The 22,470-nt window shown below is 56.1% G+C and overlaps 1 protein-coding gene across 2 annotated transcripts in view; it reads left to right on the top strand.

Moving 5' to 3' along the window:
• The window catches only part of LRFN5 (leucine rich repeat and fibronectin type III domain containing 5), a 41,193-nt gene extending 19,262 nt beyond the window's left edge, over positions 1–21,931 (top strand). Inside the window, exons 2-4 of one of the 2 annotated variants that reach the window (XM_058807394.1) lie at positions 12,502–13,909; positions 14,886–15,589; positions 21,697–21,931. In XM_058807394.1, coding sequence (XP_058663377.1) covers positions 12,522–13,909; positions 14,886–15,589; positions 21,697–21,806 — 2,202 coding nt within the window. In that variant the 5' untranslated portion in view covers positions 12,502–12,521 and the 3' untranslated portion in view covers positions 21,807–21,931. Of the gene's footprint in view, positions 1–12,501; positions 13,910–14,885; positions 15,796–21,696 lie in introns of those variants that run through there. The other variant, XM_058807393.1, reaches the window with a different exon arrangement.
• The last annotated feature ends 539 nt before the right edge of the window (positions 21,932–22,470 follow it).

Raw genomic sequence — 22,470 nt, 5'->3', positions numbered from 1 at the left:
CAGCTGAAGGGAAACCTGTTTTATTTGCTTATGTCACTTTTTCTGTTCCACAAGGTGTTGGGAGCAGAGGAGAGGACACAGTGGCACTGTGTCAGCCCTGGCCTGAGCAGTTCACACCATCATTGCCCCGCTGTTCACAGGCTTTTCACAGCTGTCATTCTGATGTAGGTGAGGTCACAGACAGTCCTGGTCCAGCTTCTCCTGGTGGCAGTGATGCTGTGCCCCACTAATCCATGCAAGTCTGGGATCTGTGGTTCATTGATGGGAGTAGCTCAGCTCTGAGCAGTGCTCTCTGGCCAGAGCTTCCATCCCAACAACTGCAAACACCAGTGCCAGCATTGCCCCAGAGGCCCTGACTGCAGGCCTTAGCAATGTGAGGTGACAGGGGTGGAGAAGTGGCCAATTAACAGGTGAAATAATGAGGCACGTGCTTGTTAGTGTCCTGCTGGCACCTTGTTCAAAGCTGTGGGTGGGGAGCACCTGCTGGGAGCCAGCAGCACTGGGCTGGGGGGCTGCAGGGGTCTGCAAGGGGGCTGCAGGGGGGCTGCAGGGGGGCTGCAGGGGGGTTTCAGGGGCCGAGTTTCTGCTGCAGCTGCCCTTTGACCACCCTCTCATGCCCACATCCTGCCAGACACTGAATTACAGAACCAGCGGGGCTGCAGGAGCTTCCCAAGAGCCTCGAGTCGTGTCCCAGCCCAGAGCCCTGAGTGCCACCTCCAGGAATGCCTGGGACTCCTCCAGGGATGGGCACTCCCTGCCTCCCTGGGCCCCCCGTCAGTGGCTGACAACCCTTTCCATGAAGAAATTCCTCCTATGCCCAAGGGTTTAATTCTTTGCCCCACTGCCCAGAAATGCATCTGCACACTGAGGGCCTTTTTTGTGCCTAAATATCTGTATTCTGAGATTGGTGGGAGTTTTGTTATGAACACATTCAGCATCCTCAGGTCAGGTACCAGGAGCAGGAGGAGAACTACACCCGCGATACAAACACAAGCCTGTTAAGGGCTGCACCTCACAAAGCAAAGCAGGAAATACTTTGGGGTGATACAAAAGTTTTCTATGATTATTTCTGTTTCCCATTTGCAAAGGAGTAGCAAAGTGCAGACTCATGGCAGCTGTTTTCTACTGCTGCAGGAGCTAAGAAAAAGGTTAAAAAGTTTAAGTAAGGCAGTTTAAAAGTGGCAGAGCTGTATAACTGGTACCCAGGAGTATTAAAATAATTGGCCGAGGAGCTCCCTGAGACAGTAATGGTTTATTTTTAACAAATCCTGAAATGCTGAAGATGAACCAGAGGCATGGGAAAAGGCTAATGAAAATTGATAGAAAAATTAAATATGATTTAGTCTAGGGGGAATTGTGCCATCTGCTCCTCCTGGGCTGGATCCCTCTGCCACTCCCCTCCCTCACTGTTTGCGCCACTGGCTCTTCCTGCATTCGTGGACAATAAAGCAGCGACGTCTCCTGTCCTGCCTGCTGCTGTTGGGTGTTGCTGGCACAGCACAGCCGTGCCAGCCTCTCTCCAGCCTGTCCTGGCACGTTTGGTGCTGATGCCACCAGAGGCTGTGCGGCAATGCTGCTGCTGGAGCCTGGTTCCATGGCAGTGCCACAGCCCCGGGTGTGCCCAGCCTGGCAGTGCCAGCTGGCCAGCTGTGGGGTGTGACTGCGTGATGGGGGCTGACCAGCAATTGAGCAGTTCTGTCCCTGAGCGTGGGGACACCTGCCACTGACATCTTGTATGGAAAATCCTTTCCTTAGGGTTTGTCCTCCTGAGAAGCTGGGAGGCCTCAGGGACAAAATGTAAACAATGGTTATCTGCTGCTGTGGGATGCAACAGGTGCATCTGGGATTGGTCTCATGTGGTTGTTTCTAATTAATGGCCAATCACAGTCAGCTGGCTCGGACAGAGAGCTGAGCCACAAACCTTTGTGATCATTCTTTTCTATTCTATTCTCAGCTGGCCTTCTGATGGAATCTTTTCTTCTATTCTTTTAGCATAGTTTTAATGTAACATATCACATAAAATAATGAATCAGCCTTCTGAACCATGGAGTCAGATGCCCACTGTTCCCCCATCCAAGAACCCCTGTGAACACGGTCACAGGCACCAGAGCCAGGTGGGTGTTCCTGATCCTGACTCACCAGCCCCATCCCAGGGCTGTGCAATCCTTTCACAGGATTCTGAGGTTCTCCCGTCTCCATCCCACCCAGCCCAGCTTTCCCCACATGTTTCCCTGAACATGGAGGCCTGGTTCCATCTCCAGCTGTGTCTGACTGGGGTTGAGCAGCCCGTGCCTGAGCCTGTGCCATCCTTGGCCAGGGTCCCTGGGCAGTGCCTGGTCTCCACTTCACCTCCCTTTACTCCTGTCCTCCCCTGACTCTGCTGCTGATCCCAGCTTGCTGTCTGTCCTGCTGCCAGGCTCTGTAATGTTTCCTGCAGCTTGCCATTACTTTCCTCTGTTCTTATTCCCTATATCAGGAAACCATAAATATGTATTTTAGAGCCGTCAGTTTTTTCGAGCGTGTGGAGTGCTGCCTCCTGAAAAATCCCAGCAGCAGATTTTGAGCCAAAGGGAAGATTGCAAAAATAGTTTCTCCCTTATGGCACATTGAAAGTTTCCCTTTTAGGCGAAATTGCCCAACCCTGACAGATGTATCTGAAGTTTTAAAAAATATGAGTCCCAGTATTTCACTTAAACTGTCATTCTTGGTAAAGGAAAATATTCCTTTTGGTATGGCCATTGATTTCCTTTGGATCTAAATAGGGGCTGAGGTCTGTCGGGTTCCTGCTGCAGCTCTGTGGTCAGAGAGATCTGTGCAGGTGCTGAGCAGCTGTTCCAGGCTGGCTCTGTGCTCAGACTGTGCCCTGAGCTGCTGGGGCAGGTGGAGGGGCTGCCCAGAGCCTGTCCCTGCCTGTGCTGGGCTCACACCCTGCCTGTCCCTGCCTGTGCTGGGCTCACACCCTGCCCAGAGCCTGTCCCTGCCTGTGCTGGGCTCACACCCTGCCTGTCCCTGCCTGTGCTGGGCTCACACCCTGCCCAGAGCCTGTCCCTGCCTGTGCTGGGCTCACACCCTGCCTGTCCCTGCCTGTGCTGGGCTCACACCCTGCCCAGAGCCTGTCCCTGCCTGTGCTGGGCTCACACCCTGCCTGTCCCTGCCTGTGCTGGGCTCACACCCTGCCCAGAGCCTGTCCCTGCCTGTGCTGGGCTCACACCCTGCCTGTCCCTGCCTGTGCTGGGCTCACACCCTGCCCAGAGCCTGTCCCTGCCTGTGCTGGGCTCACACCCTGCCTGTCCCTGCCTGTGCTGGGCTCACACCCTGCCCAGAGCCTGTCCCTGCCTGTGCTGGGCTCACACCCTGCCTGTCCCTGCCTGTGCTGGGCTCACACCCTGCCCAGAGCCTGTCCCTGCCTGTGCTGGGCTCACACCCTGCCCAGAGCCTGTCCCTGCCTGTGCTGGGCTCACACCCTGCCTGTCCCTGCCTGTGCTGGGCTCACACCCTGCCTGTCCCTGCCTGTGCTGGCTCTGAGCCCCTTCAGCACGGACATGCAGAATGTTCAGGGGGAGAGAGGGGGCTCTGCCCCTCTTTGGTTGGGACTGGAGGCAGCCCCTGCTCCTGCCTCACCGCCAGTGTCCCCCGGGTGCCACAGAGCAGGGCCCTGGGTAGGGCAGTGCTGCTCCTCCTGCCTGCTGCGTGGCCAGCCCGTGGGGACAGGCTGGGGATGGGCTGGCACTGCCCTGGCCCTGACCCTGGTGCTGTGGGTGCTGGACACAGCCTGTGGGTGCTGGTGGAAGGGCTTGGAATGTTCTCTGGGTCGGGGAAGAGCCTCTGGAGGGGCTCACCTGTGAGGCAGTGTCACCTCATGTCACTCCCTGGGGAGCTCCCTGCTGGGGCACGGTGCTCTGGTCACCCTTGGGGTGCTCTGGTCACCCTTGGGGTGCTCTGGTCACCCTTGGGGAGCTCCCTGCTGGGGCACAGGGTGCTCTGGCTGTGGCACCGTGCTGTGGGACCCTGGGGGCTGCAGCAGCAGCAGCTTTGGGGTGCCTGGGTTCTGCTGGGCTCCCTCTCTGGGCTGGTCTCAGCTTTGGGGTGCCCAGTCCCAGGGCAGGGCAGTGGGTTCTGCTGGGCTCCCTCTCTGGGCTGGTCTCAGCTTTAGCCTCGGTATTTTAAATGTTCCACAGCACGCCAGGGGCCACCCACAGCAGCCAGTGCCTGTCCTGCCAGGCTGCATTGCCTGGCTTTCCAGACGAGATAACTCGGTGGATTAATTAGATAGTGAAGTGCTAATAGCAATTGAAAAGAGATGTGCTTGCTGTGTGCCCCGAGTTTGGATTTATTACTACTACTTTCTGTATGGCCTATTAATTTTTGATGACTTTAGATAAATTGCATTCAGCCTGAAATAAATTAAAATAAGTGCATATAAATCATGTTCTATTCTTGGCTTCTGCAAAACAAATTTCCATTTCATCTCTTGTTGTCCTTCCTCTATTACATGTATCCTGCCGGCGCGTGTCACCCGTTATTGTGATGGAAGTCTTTTATCTCCTTGAGATTCCCGGGGTCTGCCTTTGAAGTGGCAGGGCTGCTGCAGACATGGCACATCTTAGATCATCTCAGCAGCTAATTTGGCCACATCTGTTTGATTTACCAGTTAACAAGGCAGACCTAAATACTAAATAGGTGTTCTTCCATGAGAGCGATCTACAGTTTGTACCCAGTACTCCTTGACATTAAATTAAACTTTGGAACTCAAAATCCAGCTTGTTTTATGACTCACATCCTCAAGTGATGTTCAGGCAAGTGTAGAGACAACCCTAATAAATGCCTGGTTTTAGATAGTGTTTAATTTACTATATGTTTATGTAAGGGTACGGTGACTAAGAACAGAATTGGCTCAGTTAATGCTGTGACGATTGCAGGATATCATTACGCAGATAATAAATGTCCATCTGCAGTAAATCATTGTTAGTTTACTTTTCATTTCATTTGGTGGGCTGTGCAGAAGCAAGGCCATGGAAGAAGTAAGTTATGTTTACAGTGCTTGATAAAACCTGCGGACTGTTGAGGCTTGGCAATCTGCTTATGGTTAATCCCTGTTTTCTCTGCTGTGTCGTGCTGCAGTGTCACCCTTCACAGAGCTGGTTCTTCTGCTTCTGATTTCCCCCAGTTAAACCTGTGTGTCTGGTTGGCATGCTGGGTTTGGTGGGCATGCTGGGTTTGCCCACGATGCCCTGTGGTTCCTTGGTTTCTGATTGCCCCCAGTTAAACTGTGTGTCTGGTGGGCATGCTGGGTTTGCCCACAGTGCTGGTTCCTCTGCTTCTGATTGCCCCCAGTTAAACTGTGTGTGTCTGGTGGGCATGCTGGGTTTGCCCGCAGTGCCCTGTGGTTCCTTGGTTTCTGATTGCCCCCAGTTAAACTGTGTGTGTCTGGTGGGCATGCTGGATTTGCCCACAGTGCCCTGTGGTTCCTTGGTTTCTGATTGCCCCCAGTTAAACTGTGTGTGTCTGGTGGGCATGCTGGATTTGCCCACAGTGCCCTGTGGTTCCTTGGTTTCTGATTGCCCCCAGTTAAACTGTGTGTGTCTGGTGGGCATGCTGGATTTGCCCACAGTGCCCTGTGGTTCCTTGGTTTCTGATTGCCCCCAGTTATACCGTGTGTGTCTGGTGGGCATGCTGGGTTTGCCCACAGTGCCCTGTGGTTCCTTGGTTTCTGATTGCCCCCAGTTATACCGTGTGTGTCTGGTGGGCATGCTGGGTTTGCCCACAGTGCTGGTTCCTCTGCTTCTGATTGCCCCCAGTTAAACTGTGTGTGTCTGGTGGGCATGCTGCTTTTGCCCACAGTGCCCTGGCCAGTGTCTGGCTCCCCCTTCACCCTCATCCCTCTCCAGTTCCCACTGGGGAATGAGAGTGTTGGTGCTTTAAAATGGTGGCATCTGTAGGCAAAGGAAACCCTAAGAACAATTTTATTCACAGACTCATAGAATCCCAGAATGGTTTGGTTGGGAAGGGGCCCTTAAAGTCCATCTTGTTCCAATGCTGGGCTCAGTGCTGGGCTCAGTCCTTGTCTCAGTCCTTGTCTCAGTGCCGAGCTCAGGCCCCTCTCCCCATCCCTGGAGCAGCAGCAGGTGCCCCAGCCCGGCTGTTTCCGCACGCACATCTATTAATACCTCACCGAGCTGCAGTCGTGCTCTGCTCTGCTGCTTGACTCATCCCCTGGATCACTCTGGGCTCTGTGTGAGGTACCAGAGCCTTGGCGAGCTGCCTGCACTGCAGCCCTGCAGTGAGGGAGCCCCTGGGCTCTGCTCCCTCTGCCTTTGCCCCAGGGCATGGCACGGCATGGCATGGCATGGCAGGAGCCCTCAATGTGGCTGTGGGGCTGCTGCAGAGGGAAGCACTCTGCTGTGTCAGCAGCAGTGAGGGGCAATGCCCGGGATGTGTTCATGTCCCACAGAAACACTCTGCTGTGCCAGCAGCAATGGGGCAATGCCCGGGATGTGCCCATGTCCCACAGAAACACTCTGCTGTGCCAGCAGCAGTGAGGGGCAATGCCCAGGATGTGTCCATGTCCCACAGAAACAGTCTGCTGTGCCAGCAGCAGTGAGGGCAATGCCCAGGATGTGCCCATGTCCCACAGAAACACTCTGCTGGGACATGTGCCCTGCTGCAGGAGCCCTGTGGGATTTTTACCTTTCTGAGCACTTGGCATTGTTACTGCTGTCTGCTGCAGACAATATGGAGCAATTCTAAAATAAAGTGCTTTAAAAAGGATATTCTATTTTTCTCCTCGATTTCTGAACTTTATGGGCATGTTTTTAAGCTGTGTGTTGCAAGGGCAATGCTGGAGCTGTTTGTTGTGTAGAGGACAGGGGAAAGCCAGCACAAACCCAGAAATGGAGCCTTTGAGGAAGGAGCATCCGTGATGTCAGGAGATGTGTGAGCTGGCAGCGCTGCCCCTGGCCCTCACTTTGGGCCCCTTGCTCCTGCTTCTGCGCTCCCCTGGGCTCTGGGGCTTTGTGGCTGTTTGGAGCCCTCTAACTGGGACCAGGGTTCAGGATTTCCCAGTCTCGTGGCTCCCCGTGGGCATTCACCTCTCCAGTCCTATAGCAAGGGTCAGACGTGGTGGCATTGTGGAGCTGCCTGGTGCTCCTGCCTGGTGCTCCTGCCTGGTGCTCCTGGCCAGCTCAGCACTGGGGTGCTGGCACAGCCCCAGACCAAACCTCCGGGTGGGTGTCTTTGATTCAAATGGTTTTTTCTCGGGTACTTTGTTTTCAATTCAGCAAAACCCCCGACCTGTTTGCAAACCACTGACCTTGGTGAAACTGAAGCTCCTTGTTCTCCACTTCACTGTTCCCAGCAGCTGGAGTGCCCCAGATCCCAGAATCTCCTTTCACATATTCTGGCATGGCTGTGGGGTGCTTGTGGTGGCTGGGCTGAGATTTCCCTTCCTCCATCCCCAGCAGATGAACATCATCAGCTCCCAGACTATTTTTTCCTCCATCACGACACTGAATTTGCAGAGACTTTGAGAGCCCTGGGTGGATTCCTTCCCACCCATCCTCCTGGAAGGGCAGCCAGGAGCTCTGTGATGGCCTCAGCAGTGCCAGGTGATGTCTGAGGCAGGCCCTGAGCTGGCAGCTGCTCCAGCAGCCCCCGGTGTGCCCGCTGGGCATCCCTGCCATGCTGGCCATGCAAACAGGAACTGGATGTTGTTTGTTAATTAATGGCTGTGCTAGGGATTCCTCTGCTCCCATGTGTTGTGTGATCCACGGTGTGTAAACGACCCTTTGGAGCACTGGCAGATGCTGCACTTTGTGTCCCAAAGAGGAGGAGGCAAAGCCCCAGCATGCAGTATGCTGGGCACAAGGAGCCATCACGTTATGTGGCATTTCAGTCCTGGGTTCCTTGGATCCATTCCAGGCAGGGATTTTGAGTTCATTAGCACTTTCCCTGGCCTCTGTGTGCTGCTGGAACAGGTGGGCAGCCGTCCCCACAGCCTGCAGCTGACTGGGTGCCAGTCTGTGCCCGCTGCTGGCCCTGGCAGTGCTGCTGGGGGCTCAGAGCAGCTGTGCCCACCGGGCTGGGCTCACTCTGCCATTCCCAGCACCTGCCACAGCTCTGTGGTGGCAGTCTGCCCTGAGGAATGCTGGCCGCTGGGTCTGTGTGTGCCCAGGGTGCACCAGGGGCTGTTGGGGTGTCACCAGGAGCAGGTGGCTCCTCTGGAAGTGCTGGAGATCCTCTAGTGGGTGTCACAGAGCCCTGTGTGGCGCTGGAGCTGGAGAGTGCCCCAGCTGTCCCTGCACCCTGCCCGTGCGTGGGCTCGGTCCCAGGCCAGCTCAGGGAGCCTCCTCTGTGCAGGGATGGCTGTTCTGCAGCTGCCAGGGCTGGGGCTGGCATGAGCCTGGCATCCCTGGGAAGGGAGCTGGGATGGGATGGGATGGGATGGGATGGGATGGGATGGGATGGGATGGGATGGGATGGGATGGGATGAGATGGGATGGAGGTCTGTACTCCAGAGCTGGGCTGGGCGGGAATGGAGGTGTGTGTTCCATGGATGGGCTGGAATGGAATGGAATGGAATGGAATGGAATGGAATGGAATGGAATGGAATGGAATGGAATGGAATGGAATGGAATGGAGCTGTGTGTTCCAGAGCTCGGATGGGCTGGGCTGGAATGGGGGTCTGTGTTCTAGATCTGGGCTGGAATGGAATGGAAGTCTGTGTTCCATAGATGGGCTGGAATGGGGCTCTGTGTTCCAGGGCTGGGCTGTGGGTGATGTGAAGGCCAGAAGACCTGTGGAACACACCTGGCAGGGGAAGGACCATGGGAGTGTCACCCACTGTGAGGGGACATCTCACCTCAGAGTGGCCAGGGGAAGGAGGGCAGGGGTGGCAGGGCTGGAGGGGTCCCTGCCTCCATGAGCCCTGGCCCTGCCCAACACTGTCAGGCCTGCTCCACACCTGAGAAATGGGGGAGGAAAAGTCTTCCTCATCTTCCTCTGCTCAGAGACAGGAGCAGAGCCTGGGGACTCCAGTCTGTCCCCTGCAGCTGATGGGAGAACAGGGGGGCTCCCAGCTCCCACAGTGTGCTGGGGCTCACAGGTTTCTCTATTTGGAGACACAGTTCCCACCCTGTGTGACCACGCAGCCCACAGCAACTCCAGCTTAGGTTTTGCAGACATGAATAACTCAAAGTGATCAAATGTAGCAACAGGATGGATGCAAAGAGCAGTATGTGTGAGAGGCTTTTTTTGTGAATCACAAATGTCACATAAAGAGCTTGCTACCCTTGTCCTGAGCAGTGCCCACCTTCCCAGGAAGCTGGCATTTGTTTTATGTATGAAGGCAGTTTCCTTTCTGTTTTGTTATCTTCCCAGCAAGTAATGGGAATCACACATTGCTTTCATTAGTCCAAAAGGTGTTTTCTGCAATGACCTCTCAGCCATGTCAGCACTGCTATCTCTATAAAATTATCTGTGTGGGGGATAAGGTGTGCTGGGAGAGGAGGGGACACCTGTGCAGGCTGACTTTCAGCAGCTGTGGATTTTGGTGAATGTCTCTGGTGGGGCACTGAGCACTCTGGGAGGAATTGCTCTGTGTTTTCTCAGCAAGGAGGTGAAATGTTTCCCTGCAGCCAGGGATGATGCCCATGGGGAGGATGGGCTGTCCCCATCCCTGCACAGCCTGGGCCACCAGCTGCCACATGCAGATCCAGGTGTGCCTTTGCTGTTTCCATCGCTTGGGGCATCCAGGTGCCAAATCCTCACTGGTCCTCGTGTCAGTCAGGGCTGGGGGTGCTCAGCTCTGATCACCAGCCCCTCTCCATCAGCACCCCAGGCTCTGAGGGCTCAGTCCCTCCTCCTGTTCAGTGTCATTGCAGGTGTGTGTGGGGTGCACTCGCCTCCCTGCCCAGGTCACTGGGAGGGTCACAGGCCAGGACTGTCCCTAAGCCCAGGGCGTGGGGCACAGTGCTGGGGACTGGCCTTGCCAGGGGCCTGCTCTTGCCCCATTTACTGCAGCCGTTTGAGCCTGATGTTCACTGATGGCCTTGCATCCAGCCCTGGCTATTTAGCCTCAGGATATTGGCACAGACGACATCCAAAACTCTTAACATCCAAAAACCCACCTCTGCTGCTAGGTAACTTTGTGGGAACCTTGTCATCCCAGCTGCTGTTTAAGTCATTTCATCTTGCAATGGTATTTCCAAACTCATGAACTTGCAGATTTGGGTTCAGACCTGTGTTAGTCCTGGGTGGCTGTAGCAATGGACTTGGCTGAATCCAGGCACATGAGTTTATTCATGGCCATGAACCTAAACTGGCAGCCTTAGGTTACCCAATTTAATGAGTGTGGGGTCCCCAGGCAAGGCAGTCCATGCACCCCATGGCTGTGTGCAGGTGCCCTGAGCTGCTGAGCCCGTTCCCATTCCCATCCAGTCCCTACCAGATGTGCATAAAAGGAGCAGAGGCCACCTGGAAAGGACAGGTGACAGTCCCTGGCCATGAATGCAGCTGCTGGGCTGGGAGGTGGCTGGTGGGTGACACCAGTGGGTCTGGGGGCTGCAGCAGGCAGTGTCCTTCACTGCTTGGCATTGCCATTCTCCTCCAGGTCCTTGTCACCTGCAGGGCCACTCTGATTTGCAGTGCTGTCATGAAATGAGTGCACAGAGCATAACAGAATGCTGCATGGCACTTTGCTTTCTGCTGCAGGTCATGGCAGTGAGAATGGTGCTGGTTATGGTGGTTTGGGAGCAGCTCCAAGCACTGCCCATGGCAGCACACCCTGCTTTGGCCCACAGCAGCAGGCTTTGGTTTCTCCAGTGGGAACTCAAAAGCTGGAGTAGTCCTGAATACTTGCAGTCCCCAGAAGTATCAGGAAAAAGTACATTGATTGTGCTGCAAAGCAGGTTTAGGGCTGGCATTTTCACTAATCATTTTGTTGCCTCTGCTTGCACGGCACCACAGATTTGGTGTGGTTTAAGGATGGGCTGGATAACAGGAGCAATTGTTGTTGTTCTGACGTTAAATGTCTTTAAATATCAATGACGATGCAGGAGCTCTGGTTCTGGCTAGCTGTGAAACTGCATTTCAGCTGAGCTTCATTAATGCATCTCTGGGGTGGTAATGGGTCTGAGTAATCTGATCTGAGCACGTATAACTGTGCCAGTCCCAAAGGGAGCTGAGTGCTTCAGTCTCAGCGTGGAGCCCCTCTGAGCCTGAAGCCATTGCACAATTCCCTCAGACACGTGCTGGGTGCTTCTCCAGGGACCCTGCTCCTGCTGTTCCAGGGAGGAGCACCCTGAGCCTCCCACCTGTCCCAGGGAGGAGCACCCTGAGCCTCCCACCTGTGCCAGGGAGGGGCACCCTGAGCCTCCCACCTGTGCCAGGGAGGGGCACCCTGAGCCTCCCACCTGTGCCAGGGAGGGGCACCCTGAGCCTCCCACCTGTTCCTGCTCCAGGGAGGAGCACCCTGAGCCTCCCACCTGTGCCAGGGAGGAGCACCCTGAGCCTCCCACCTGTTCCTGCTCCAGGGAGGAGCACCCTGAGCCTCCCACCTGCCCCAGGGAGGGGCACCCTGAGCCTCCCACCTGCCCCAGGGAGGGGCACCCTGAGCCTCCCACCTGTTCACCTGCCCTAGCCTCCCATCCCCAGCCTCCCGCCCACGCTGGGAGCCCTTGGCACAGTCTCTGCTGGGTGACCTCGCTGGGCTGCGTGGGCACTGCTGCTGGCAGCCCTGCTCCCACTCACCACGAGGAGCAGGGCTGGCAGTGTGAGCAATAAAGCTGATTGAACCGCTGGGCTTTCCAGGGGGAGCCGGAAAGCTGTGATCAGCTAAAATTAGCCCAAGATCCGTTTTTATTTAGATCTCTGTTGTGGGGGCTTTTCTTGGTTTTTTGTTTTGTTTTGTTTTGTTTTTTGGGTGGGTTTTTTTGTTTCATTTTGTTTTATTTGCATTTTTGGGGTTTGAATGACATAAAATCAGCTCCTTCTGAGTTTATTCTGAAAATAGCATTAAGAGCTTAAATGTTCAGTGGAGATGGCTGTAAACCCATTGAGCTGCTGCGATTTCAAGGCCGCTGAGAGTTTCAGCTTGGCAAGGGAAGCACACATGAGCCACTCCTCATTTTGTGTACCTGGACATTTGTCACTATGGCCAGCAGCCTGGGAGGGCAGGGGCTCTGCTGGGATGTGGAGCTGTGCTGGGCAGCAGGATGGGCTCGAGCAGGAGGGGCTCGAGGGGCAGCTTCCCAGTGGCTTTGTCATTTGTATGAGTGTCAGTGTGTACCCATGGAGCTGCAAACATCCCTGACTCTCAGCTGCACTCCTGGCAGGCACTCCTGTGTCGGGATGGGGGGATGGAGAAGGACCAGGTAACACAGGGAGGGTAGCTCGTTGCCACCTGAACTTCAGTTCCATGGTTCAACCTCAGACTGTCTGTCTTGGCTCTTTTATTATGCCTGTCTTAACTCACAGAGACTAACTGCTGTGTGCTCTCCCTTGCAGGCTCTTGAATCTGTTCTACAATGGAAAAACTGCTTTTGTTTCTGCTGTTCATTGGCATAGCGGTGCGAGCTCAGATCTGCCCCAAGCGCTGCGTCTGTCAGATCTTGTCTCCCAACCTCGCCACCCTGTGTGCCAAGAAAGGGCTCTTGTTTGTTCCTCCCAACATTGACAGGAGGACCGTGGAGCTGCGGCTGGCAGACAACTTTGTTACAAACATTAAAAGGAAAGACTTTGCCAACATGACCAGCCTGGTGGACCTGACGCTGTCCCGGAATACAATCAGTTTTATCACACCTCACGCGTTTGCCGACCTGCGCAATTTGCGGGCTCTGCATTTGAACAGCAACCGATTGACTAAGATCACTAACGACATGTTCAGTGGGCTCTCCAATCTCCACCACTTGATACTGAACAACAACCAGCTGACTTTAATTTCTTCCACAGCTTTTGACGATGTTTTAGCTCTCGAGGAATTGGATTTGTCTTACAACAATCTGGAAACCATCCCTTGGGATGCCGTGGAGAAAATGGTCAGTTTGCACACTCTCAGTCTTGACCACAACATGATTGACCATATTCCTAAGGGGACCTTCTCCCACCTGCACAAGATGACCAGGCTGGACGTCACGTCCAACAAACTGCAGAAGCTGCCGCCTGACCCGCTCTTCCAGCGCGCTCAGGTGCTGGCAACCTCAGGAATTATCAGCCCCTCGACGTTCGCACTGAGCTTTGGTGGGAACCCCTTGCATTGCAACTGTGAGCTCTTGTGGCTGAGGCGCCTTTCCAGGGAGGACGACCTGGAGACCTGTGCCTCCCCTACGCTGCTGTCGGGCCGGTACTTCTGGTCCATCCCCGAGGAGGAGTTCCTGTGCGAGCCGCCGCTCATCACGCGGCACACGCACGAGCTGCGCGTGCTGGAGGGGCAGCGCGCAGCCCTGCGCTGCAAGGCCCGCGGCGACCCCGAGCCGGCCATCCACTGGATCTCGCCCGAGGGCAAGCTGATCTCCAACGCCACCAGGTCCACGGTGTACGACAACGGCACGCTCGACATCCTCATCACCACGGTGAAGGACACGGGCTCCTTCACCTGCATCGCCTCCAACCCCGCGGGGGAGGCCACGCAGACCGTGGACCTGCACATCATCAAACTGCCCCACCTGCTCAACAGCACAAACCACATCCACGAGCCTGACCCGGGCTCCTCGGATATCTCCACATCCACCAAGTCGGGCTCCAACGCCAGCAGTAGCAACGGGGATACTAAAGTCAGCCAGGATAAGAAGGTGGTTGTCGCGGAAGCGACGTCCTCCACGGCTCTGCTGAAATTCAATTTCCAGAGGAATATACCTGGGATCCGTATGTTCCAAATCCAGTACAATGGTACTTACGATGACTCCCTTGTTTACAGGTAAGGCAGCCCCAGCCTACCTGGGTGGGACCGTGCTGGGTGTGTGGTGCTGCCGTGTGGCCCTGACCCGGGCACCCCTGTGCCGCAGTTCCTGCGCCATGCCGTGCCAGCTGAGCACAGCCCAGCCCCAGCAGCTCGTGGTGGGAGCCTCAGGGAGGACTCATGCCATTTCTACTCACAAACGGGAAAATTACCTAGAACAGTGTTATTTTTAGGTAATCCAAGTGGACTTCTAATCCTCTGAACTGATCTGAGAAAGGTTGTGAAGGTAGATGGATTAAATGGTGCCTAATGTGCTCAGCTTTGTAGAAGCACAGGAAAGACAGTGTGAGCATGTTCCTCACAGCACTTTCTGGTGATGCCCGTGCTGGGGAAGTGCAGGGGGGCTCTGTGCTGCCAGGTATAGCTGTTGCACCCTTCAGCACTGGCTTTGCTCGGTCATTTCTTCTGTGCATTTCTTTATCCATTACTAGGACAAGGGGTGCTGGCTTTAAACGGAAAGAGGGTAGATGTAGATCAGGTAACTGAAAAAAATTCTTCCCTATGAGGACAGTGAGATCCTGGCACAGCTTCAGAGAAGTTATGGGTACCTCATCCACGGAAGTGTCCAAGGCCAGGCTGGACAGGGCTTGGAGCTGCCTTGTCTGGTGGAAGGTGTTCCTGCCCATGACAGGAGGGTGAACTAGATGGTCTTTACATGTTGCTTCCAACCCAGGCCATTCTGTGATCCTGGGATTCCATGTTTTTGGTGTGGTGGTTCTAATGGGGGGCTGTGCCATGCTGAGCCGTGCCAGGGGCCTTGGCAGTGACTGCTGCTACATGGAAGGCCGGACAGGAGCTGCTGGGGATGGAGATGAGCCCCACGGGGACAGTGGACAAGCCGTGGTGGTGCCCAGCACGGCCTGGGCTGCCCCGCAGTGTGGGAAGACACCGCTCTGTCCGCAGGTTCATTCACACTGGTTTCCTTATCCCCCAGAATGATACCTCCCACGAGCAAAACCTTTCTGGTGAACAACCTGGCCGCGGGGACGATGTACGACCTGTGTGTGCTGGCCATCTACGACGACGGGATCACCTCGCTGACGGCCACCAGGGTGGTGGGCTGCACGCAGTTCACCACCGAGCAGGATTACGTGCGCTGCCACTTCATGCAGTCCCAGTTCCTGGGCGGGACCATGATCATCATCATCGGTGGGATCATTGTGGCGTCTGTGCTCGTGTTCATCATCATCCTCATGATCCGCTACAAGGTGTGTAACAACAACGGGCAGCAGAAGGCCACCAAGGTCAGCAACGTGTACTCGCAGACCAACGGGGCTCAGATCCAGGGCTGCGGCGGAGCGCTGTCGCAGTCCATGTCCAAGCAGGCTCTCGGGCACGAGGAGGGCGTCCAGTGCTGCAAAGCCGCGGCCGACGGCGCCGCGCAGTCGCCGGACGCCGGCTCCGGCCAGGACTCGGCCACCACTACCTCGGCTTTGCCTCCCGCCTGGACTTCCAGCTCTCCCCTGCCGCAGAAGCAGAAGCGCAAGTCGGGGCCCAAGGCCGGCAGCGAGGCGCAGGGCGAGGCGGGTGGCGGCGCCGAGCCCCAGAACTCCAACAGGAACAACTCCACGGCCCTGGCGCTGGCCGGGCGCGGCCCCGAGGCGGCCCCCACGTACAAAAGAGCACAATCCAAGCCAAGTAAGTTCCTGACGCTGCCGGCCGAGGCCAGCCGCGCCAAGCGGCGGCGCTCGCTGGGCGGAGAGCTGCTGGAGCCCCGCGGCCCCGCCGGCCTGCGCTCCAAGCGCAGCATGTCCATGAACGGGATGCTGCTGCAGGCAGACTGCGCCCAGGGCGGAACGGCACCTTTCTCCAGTTCTGAGTGGATATTGGAAAGCACTGTGTGACCTGCTTTTTTTTTTCTTTTTTCTTTTTTTTTTTTTTTTAAGTTTTGTTTTAACTAAAACCACCAAACGTTGTGTGAAACTCCCTTTCCCAGGGAATTGGATTTGGATGTCCACTGCTGTCTCGCTGATTAATGGCTTGTTCATGCGGGGTTCTGTATAAGCCACCCAGTGCACACGGGGGTTTATTTAGTTTTCGTTTGGTTTTATTTAATATCAAAACCGAAGGCAACATTCAGAGATTAAAAAAAAAAAAAAAAGGAAAAAAAGATTAAGGGGCGAAAAAAAGCACGAAACAGCACCAGTGCCTTCCCTGCTCTAGGACTGGCTTCCTGGTTCTGCGGTAGCAGAAAACAAAAGAGAGAGTTTTCACAGAAAAAGCCTTTTATAAAGGAAATGCAATTTCCTCCAAGCTAACAAATAACCACTTCTGGATCAATCAGTAAAATGATATTTTTTAAACCGGTCAGACTGTACATTTCTTTTCCGTGACAATGGTGTTGCCTTTGTTTTTAGGCAGATGCTGTACAGGAGCAACAACGCTGTGTTGTTATGTTGTGTAAAATAAAATATTCACTCGGTACGCCAGCCAGCCTCGGGTTACTGCCCTGCCGGGCTGGGCCTCGGTGCTGCTGCAGAGCTCCTGCCACGGGGCACCGGGAGCACCAGGAGGCACCAGGGCACGGGGCCATTCCCCTGTGCTGGCTCTGGCTGGCTGGGGCTGGGCTGGGGAGCACTGGGAGCCTGCAGTGGCTCTCCCCGAGAGGTGCCTGAGCTGGGATCCCACAGCCCGAGCTGGGATCCCGCACCCAGACCTGGTGCAGGCAGTGCCCTGTCCTGCAGCCCTGGGCAGGGAGCGGGGCTGGGGCACCTCAGGGTGCTGGCACAGCTGAGCAGGGCTGTGAGCAGGGACAGCAGGCGGGCAGGCAGGTGGGCAAGCAGGTGGGTAGAGAGGTGGGCAGGTGGGAAGGTGGGAAGGCAGGTGAGCAGGTGGGCAGACAGGTGGGCAGGTGAGCAGGCAGGTGGGCAGGCAGGTGTGCAAGCAGGTGAGCAGGCAGTGGGCAGGTGGGCAATCAGGTGGGCAGGCAGGTGGGCAAGCAGTGGGCAGACAGGTGGGCAGGCAGGTCACCAGGTAGGTGGTCAATCAGGTGAGCAGGTGGGCAGGCAGGTGGGCAGGCAGGTGGGCAGATGGGCAAACAGGTGGTCAGGCAGGTGGGCAGGGCTAGCAGGTGGGCAGGCAGGTGGGCATGCAGGCAGGCAGATGGGCAATCAGGTGGGCAGGCAGGTGGACAATCAGGTGGGCAGGCAGGTGGGCAGGTGAGCAGGCGGGTGGGCAGGCAGGCGGGCAGATGGGCAATCAGGTGGGCCGGCAGGTGGACAATCAGGTGGGCAGGTGGGCAGGCAAGTGGGCAGGCAGGTGGGCAGGTATCCGGCAGGTGGGCAGGCATGTTGGCAGGTAGGCAATCAGATGAGCAGGCAGGTGTCTAGGCAGGTGGGCAGGCAGTGGGCAGGCAGGGCTGCAGCCAGCAGGGTTGTGGCCATTCAGCACCTCGGCTGGTTGGGTGATGATGGCCATCTCCTGCTGTCCTAGACTCCTGAGCCATATTTCCTCAGAACTTTATGGTTTGGTCCGGTTCTCCTCAGTCCCTGAGTGCATTGAGGCCGCAAAGATGGTGGTCTCACCTTTGAGCTGTTCCTAATTGCTGTGCCTGTGGCATGGAGTGCTTCTGGGCCACTCTGCAGGGACAGAACCCACAGCAGCAGGGGACAGCAGGTGCAGATTTCGTTGTATGGATGGCAGCTGCTCTGCTCACTGTAAAGGGAAGCATGCAGTTAATATTAATTAAACTCACATGGTCATCATATTCAAATTAGAGACAGCTTAACTCTGAATATCTGAGTACTGTGCATTCTCAGATGCCAAATAACAGGTTCATGATGGGCTTTGTGGCCATAAAAGAGAGAGAACAATTAAATTTAATACCCTGTGCTTGTTCTTGGGGCACAGTAACTCAGGCAGGTGCCTGAGGCCAGCCTGGCTGCAGCCAGCCCCAGGGCACTTTGCGAGCACGTGTCACAGTGGGGCACAGCCCCTGGCACCCGTCTGTGTCCCTGGGGCTCTGCAGTGGGCTGCTCTGGGTGATTCTATTGCCTGTCACGGAAGGACAAAGTCAATGAGGGTGGTGTAAAGGACCTAAAAGGAAGAGGCTGCTTCTTTTTTAGGAACCCTTTTTGCTTCCCTCAGGAAATGCAGAGACCAAATAGGAAACAAAGCCTCAAAATGAGAAACCCTGCTTCCTGCTGGAAAAGTTTAAAAAAATGCAATAAATCCCTCTTTGGGTTGCGCTGGCAGCCCATCAGCAGTGCATGAACAGAAGGGAGCTATTAAATAACATGCTGTGGGTGACAGGGGTGCCTGTCCAGGGCCTGGCACTCTGATGCCAAGGGCTTTGCCCAGTGTGGGTCAAACATGAAGGTCTGAGCCCCAGTGAGGGGCTGTGCTGGCAGAAGCACCTTATCCTCATTCTGGGGTACAGGAGGGTGTCACAGGTTTGCTGTGGAGTGGCTGGGTTTGATCATGCATTTTCAAAACACCCAATGAAAATGCTTTTCTATGTTGTCTAAAACTGGACCTAAATCTGTGTGATGTTTTGTCAAAGTGCTAAAATACTAATGGTGTCTTGTGGTTTAAGGAGGTTTATTTTTATATATTTGTAATTTTTCACTCAGAGGAATAGTTTTCTAAGCACTGCAGCTGATGTTCTGTCCACGGTGCCTCTGTGTGCAGGGACCTCATGGCCCTGTGTTTGGTTCCTTTCTGCTGGCATGCAGGAAAGGGGATCTGGGCAGCCAGGGGCTCCTCCCATGCCAGCTTCTCTCCTGGCTGACAGGACATTCATCCCTTGGGAGTGCCCTGGGCATGGAATCAGCTGTTCCCACTGGAATAACTGTGCAGTAGGACGCTGGGTTTATTCAGGCTCAATTCGAAGTGTGGGAAGCCCCATGGAGGAGGGAATTCTCTGTCCTTTCTGTTCTGCAAAAACCATATGTTGCCAACTGTGAGACAGAAAGTGCTGAGATGCCCCTGGGTCAGAATAACTCCAGGTTATTTCCCCCAGGCTGCAATAACTGCTCAGCACAGGTGATGGGATGGGTGATGTGCTGTGGCCCAGCATCACCTCAGCCATGGAGGGCGGTGCAGGGGCTGAGCCCAGGGAGCCTCCCTGCCCTGGGCCATGGCCTGCCCGGCTGGGCTCTGTGTGCTGCTGCTCAGCCATGGATTATCGGGATTTTAGCCATGACAGGGTCTCTGTTCACAGGCCCTGGTGGAGGAGGAACTGCTGCAGGAAGTTCTGAGCTCTGTCTGCAGTGGCTGGAGCACAGCGTGTGCCCAGGCCCTCTCTGCAGAATGGCCCTGCTGGGGCTGTGCTGGGCTGGGCTCTGGGAGTGCCCCAGACCAGCACAGGGTGCTCCTGCCTGCTGGGACCATGACAGCCCTGCTGGCATTGCTCTGGGAGTGCCGCAGACCAGCAGAGTGGCACGGAGCTGTGGTCCGTGGGCAGGCCTGAGCAGCTGTGTGTGCCCTCCAAGAAGGGCAGGAGGGCCCTTGTGCCATGGCAGAGCGTGCCCGAAGCCACGGTGGGCACCAGCACAGAGAGGGGCACGCTGCTGCCTTGGGAGTGGCTTCAAACCAGGAATAAAGGCTGCACCGGCACCACAGTCACCTCTCTGCCCATCAGCCATAAGGGCAGAGCCTGAGCCACGCTGGGGCTTTGGGGCACTGGAGCCTGAGCAGTGCCACTCACACGTGGGCACAGCTGTCTGTCAGCCCTGTGGTCACTGAGGAATGTTCACCTCCCTGCTCCTGGTGCTGCTGCCCCTCAGGGGCACCATCACTGCCAAAAAGCTGCTGCTGCCCCTCAGGGGCACCATCACTGCCAAAAAGCTGCACCAGCAGCCGACCCCAGTTGCACAGTGCCTTCTCCTGGCAGTGATGCTAATGTTGGTCAGAGTTCTGGTTTAACAGCACCAAACTGGCCAGTCCTTAGGATCCTGCTCACCAATAACGTGGTTCTGCTGTTTGCCCTTTGCAAATGTGTCCTGGCTGTGTGCCGGGCCTGGGGCACAGCCTGGGCTGCCCGACCCCGCTGTGCTGGATTGCTGTGTCACCCCAGGTGGCTGCAGAGCTGCACTTCAGCAGGGTCTGGGTCAGGAAGGTGAGGGCTGAGCCCAGGCTGCTGTGCCTGCCTTGGTGCAGGCTGGTTTTGCTCCTGCAGTGCCAGGCTGCTGCTCTGGTGCTGTGTGCAAGCTGTGCCACCTCCTCTGCAGGGAAATTGCCCTGGGAATGAGGAAATCCAGCCAGGCTGGAGCCCAGCCCCTCATGGGCACACAGGGACCCCGCCTGGCCTGGGGCCAGTCTGTGCTGTGGGGGCTTGTTGTCTTATGCATCACAACAGTTCTATCATCATTATATGGTGTCTTATACATCAAGAGTTCTATTATCATTGTAGTGCAAGGGTTCCATATCCTCAGAGTCTCATACCTCCTCAATGTTTGTTACAGGCAAACTCTGAGCACTGACTGTTCCCAGTCCTTGCAGCAACCCTCTAACTCCAGATCCCACCAATCCAGTCTTTTATAATACTGTTCTTATTGGCTACAGGTGCTGCTTGTTATCATCCAGCCTGCTCCCAATACTTAGTAATAGGGTCCAGCTGCAGCTCGTTGGGGGATAAGATTGCATTCTACATTACCTTCATTTACCCAATACTGTGTCCCCTACAGGGGCTGTGACCCACAGCACCCACAGAGGAGATAAGATCACTTTCTGCATTACCCATACTGTGTCCCCTACAGGGGCTGTGACCCACAACACCCACAGAGGAGTTTGGGTGGTGCCTGGTTGGTGTTGGCACATGGCAGTGGCACACCTGCCATCCCCCAGGTAAGTGGGACTGTGCTGGGTGCCAGGAGGTGGCACAGCTGTCCCATGGGCTGTCCATGTGCTCTGGGCAGCACAGTGGCATGTGGCACACCCTGGTTGCAGTGACCTCAGGAAGGTGGGTGCTGTGTCTGTGTCCCCCTTTGCTGTGCCCTGGTGTCCCCAGCTCTGTGTGACCCCCTGGCAGTGTGCAGAGCTGGGGACCCTGCCCTGGGCAAAGGCTTGGCCTGTGCAATGGCAGCAGCAAATCTAGAAAGTGGAGAACTCTCTGGTTCTGGAACAATGAGCTTTGCTGGTTCTGCTGGGCGTTCTGGGTGTTGTCTTGTGGGATTTTCCCTGAAGCAGAAGCAGCAGCAGTGCTGTGCTGCACTCCCTGATGGTGACACAACTTGTGGCAGAGGTGTGGGTGGGGACATTGGGACATTATCCCTGTCTCCTGTTAGCCCTGTCTCCTCTTATCCCAGCCTCCTGTTATCCCAGTCTCAACCCAGTCCCCTGTTAGCCCAGTCCCCTGTCCCCTGCCATGCTGTGCTGCCCAGCCCCTGCGGGGCACATGGCACCAAGTCAGGGGGTGCCAGGGCTGAGGGCAGGGTTTGCTGCTGCTTCCTGCCCATGCTGGCCCCAGGGCAGCTCCTGGTGGGTGCAGTGCCCATGCTGGCCCCAGGGCAGCTCCTGCTGAGGTCCCACATCAGTGTCACCTGGGCCATGGCAGGGCAGGTGCTGCTCGCTGTGCCCTCACTGTGTGTTGTGTCTCTGTGCAGAGGCCAGGGCACCGTGCCGGGTGCTGCTGCTCACCGTGCCCTCACTGTGTGTGTTCTCTCTGTGCAGAGGCCAGGGCACCGTGCCGGGTGCTGCTGCTCGCCGTGCCCTCACTGTGTGTGTTCTCTCTGTGCAGAGGCCAGGGCACCGTGCCGGGTGCTGCTGCTCGCCGTGCCCTCACTGTGTGTGTTCTCTCTGTGCAGAAGCCGGGGCCCCTCTGCAGGACACCAGCCCCAGTGCCCTCCCTGAACACACTGCCACAGACGCTGCTCCTCGGCAGAAGTCGCTCCGGTTCAGCCTCTCCCAGGACTGACCTCTGGCTCTCCCTGCGGAACCTCTACTTGAAGCTGCAGCCCAGGCCCCCCAGGCCAGCTGCCTCGAGGAACTGTCTTCCCCTCACAGGATTCCCATCTGCCACTCCAAGTCTGAAATTCCTGTTTTTTCTGGTGTCCAGGTTTTTTATAACTGAAAATGACGACGAAGAATCTGGTGGCAGCAGCTGGTCCCAGTCATGTTCCATGTCACCAGTGGTGAGCTCACGAGCTGTAAACATGGTAGCTTCAATCACCTGAACAAATAAATGTTTTACTACGACGGCATGGGCATGGTGCTTGATCCAGGGGTTGTGCCTGGCAGGATGGGTGATCCAGACGGACCCCATGGTGCTGGGGTCTGTGCCTATATAGGAACCCCATGGTGCCCGGAGTCTGTGCCCATGGAGGGACCCCATGGTGCCTGGGGTCTGTGCCCACACATGGACCCCATGGTGCCCGGGGTCTGTACCCACAGGAACCCCATGGTGCCCAGGGTCTGTGCCCACACAGGCACCCCATGGTGCCCGGGGTTTGTGCCCACACATGGACCCCATGGTGCCTGGGGTCTGTGCCCACGGAGGGACCCCATGGTGCCCGGGGTCTGTGCCTATATAGGAACCCCATGGTGCCCGGGGTCTGTGCCCACACATGGACCCCATGGTG

This window comes from Ammospiza caudacuta, chromosome 6 (genome assembly GCF_027887145.1).
Source record: "Ammospiza caudacuta isolate bAmmCau1 chromosome 6, bAmmCau1.pri, whole genome shotgun sequence".
NCBI lineage: Eukaryota > Metazoa > Chordata > Aves > Passeriformes > Passerellidae > Ammospiza > Ammospiza caudacuta.
This window is presented reverse-complemented; position numbering and strand designations above follow the sequence as displayed.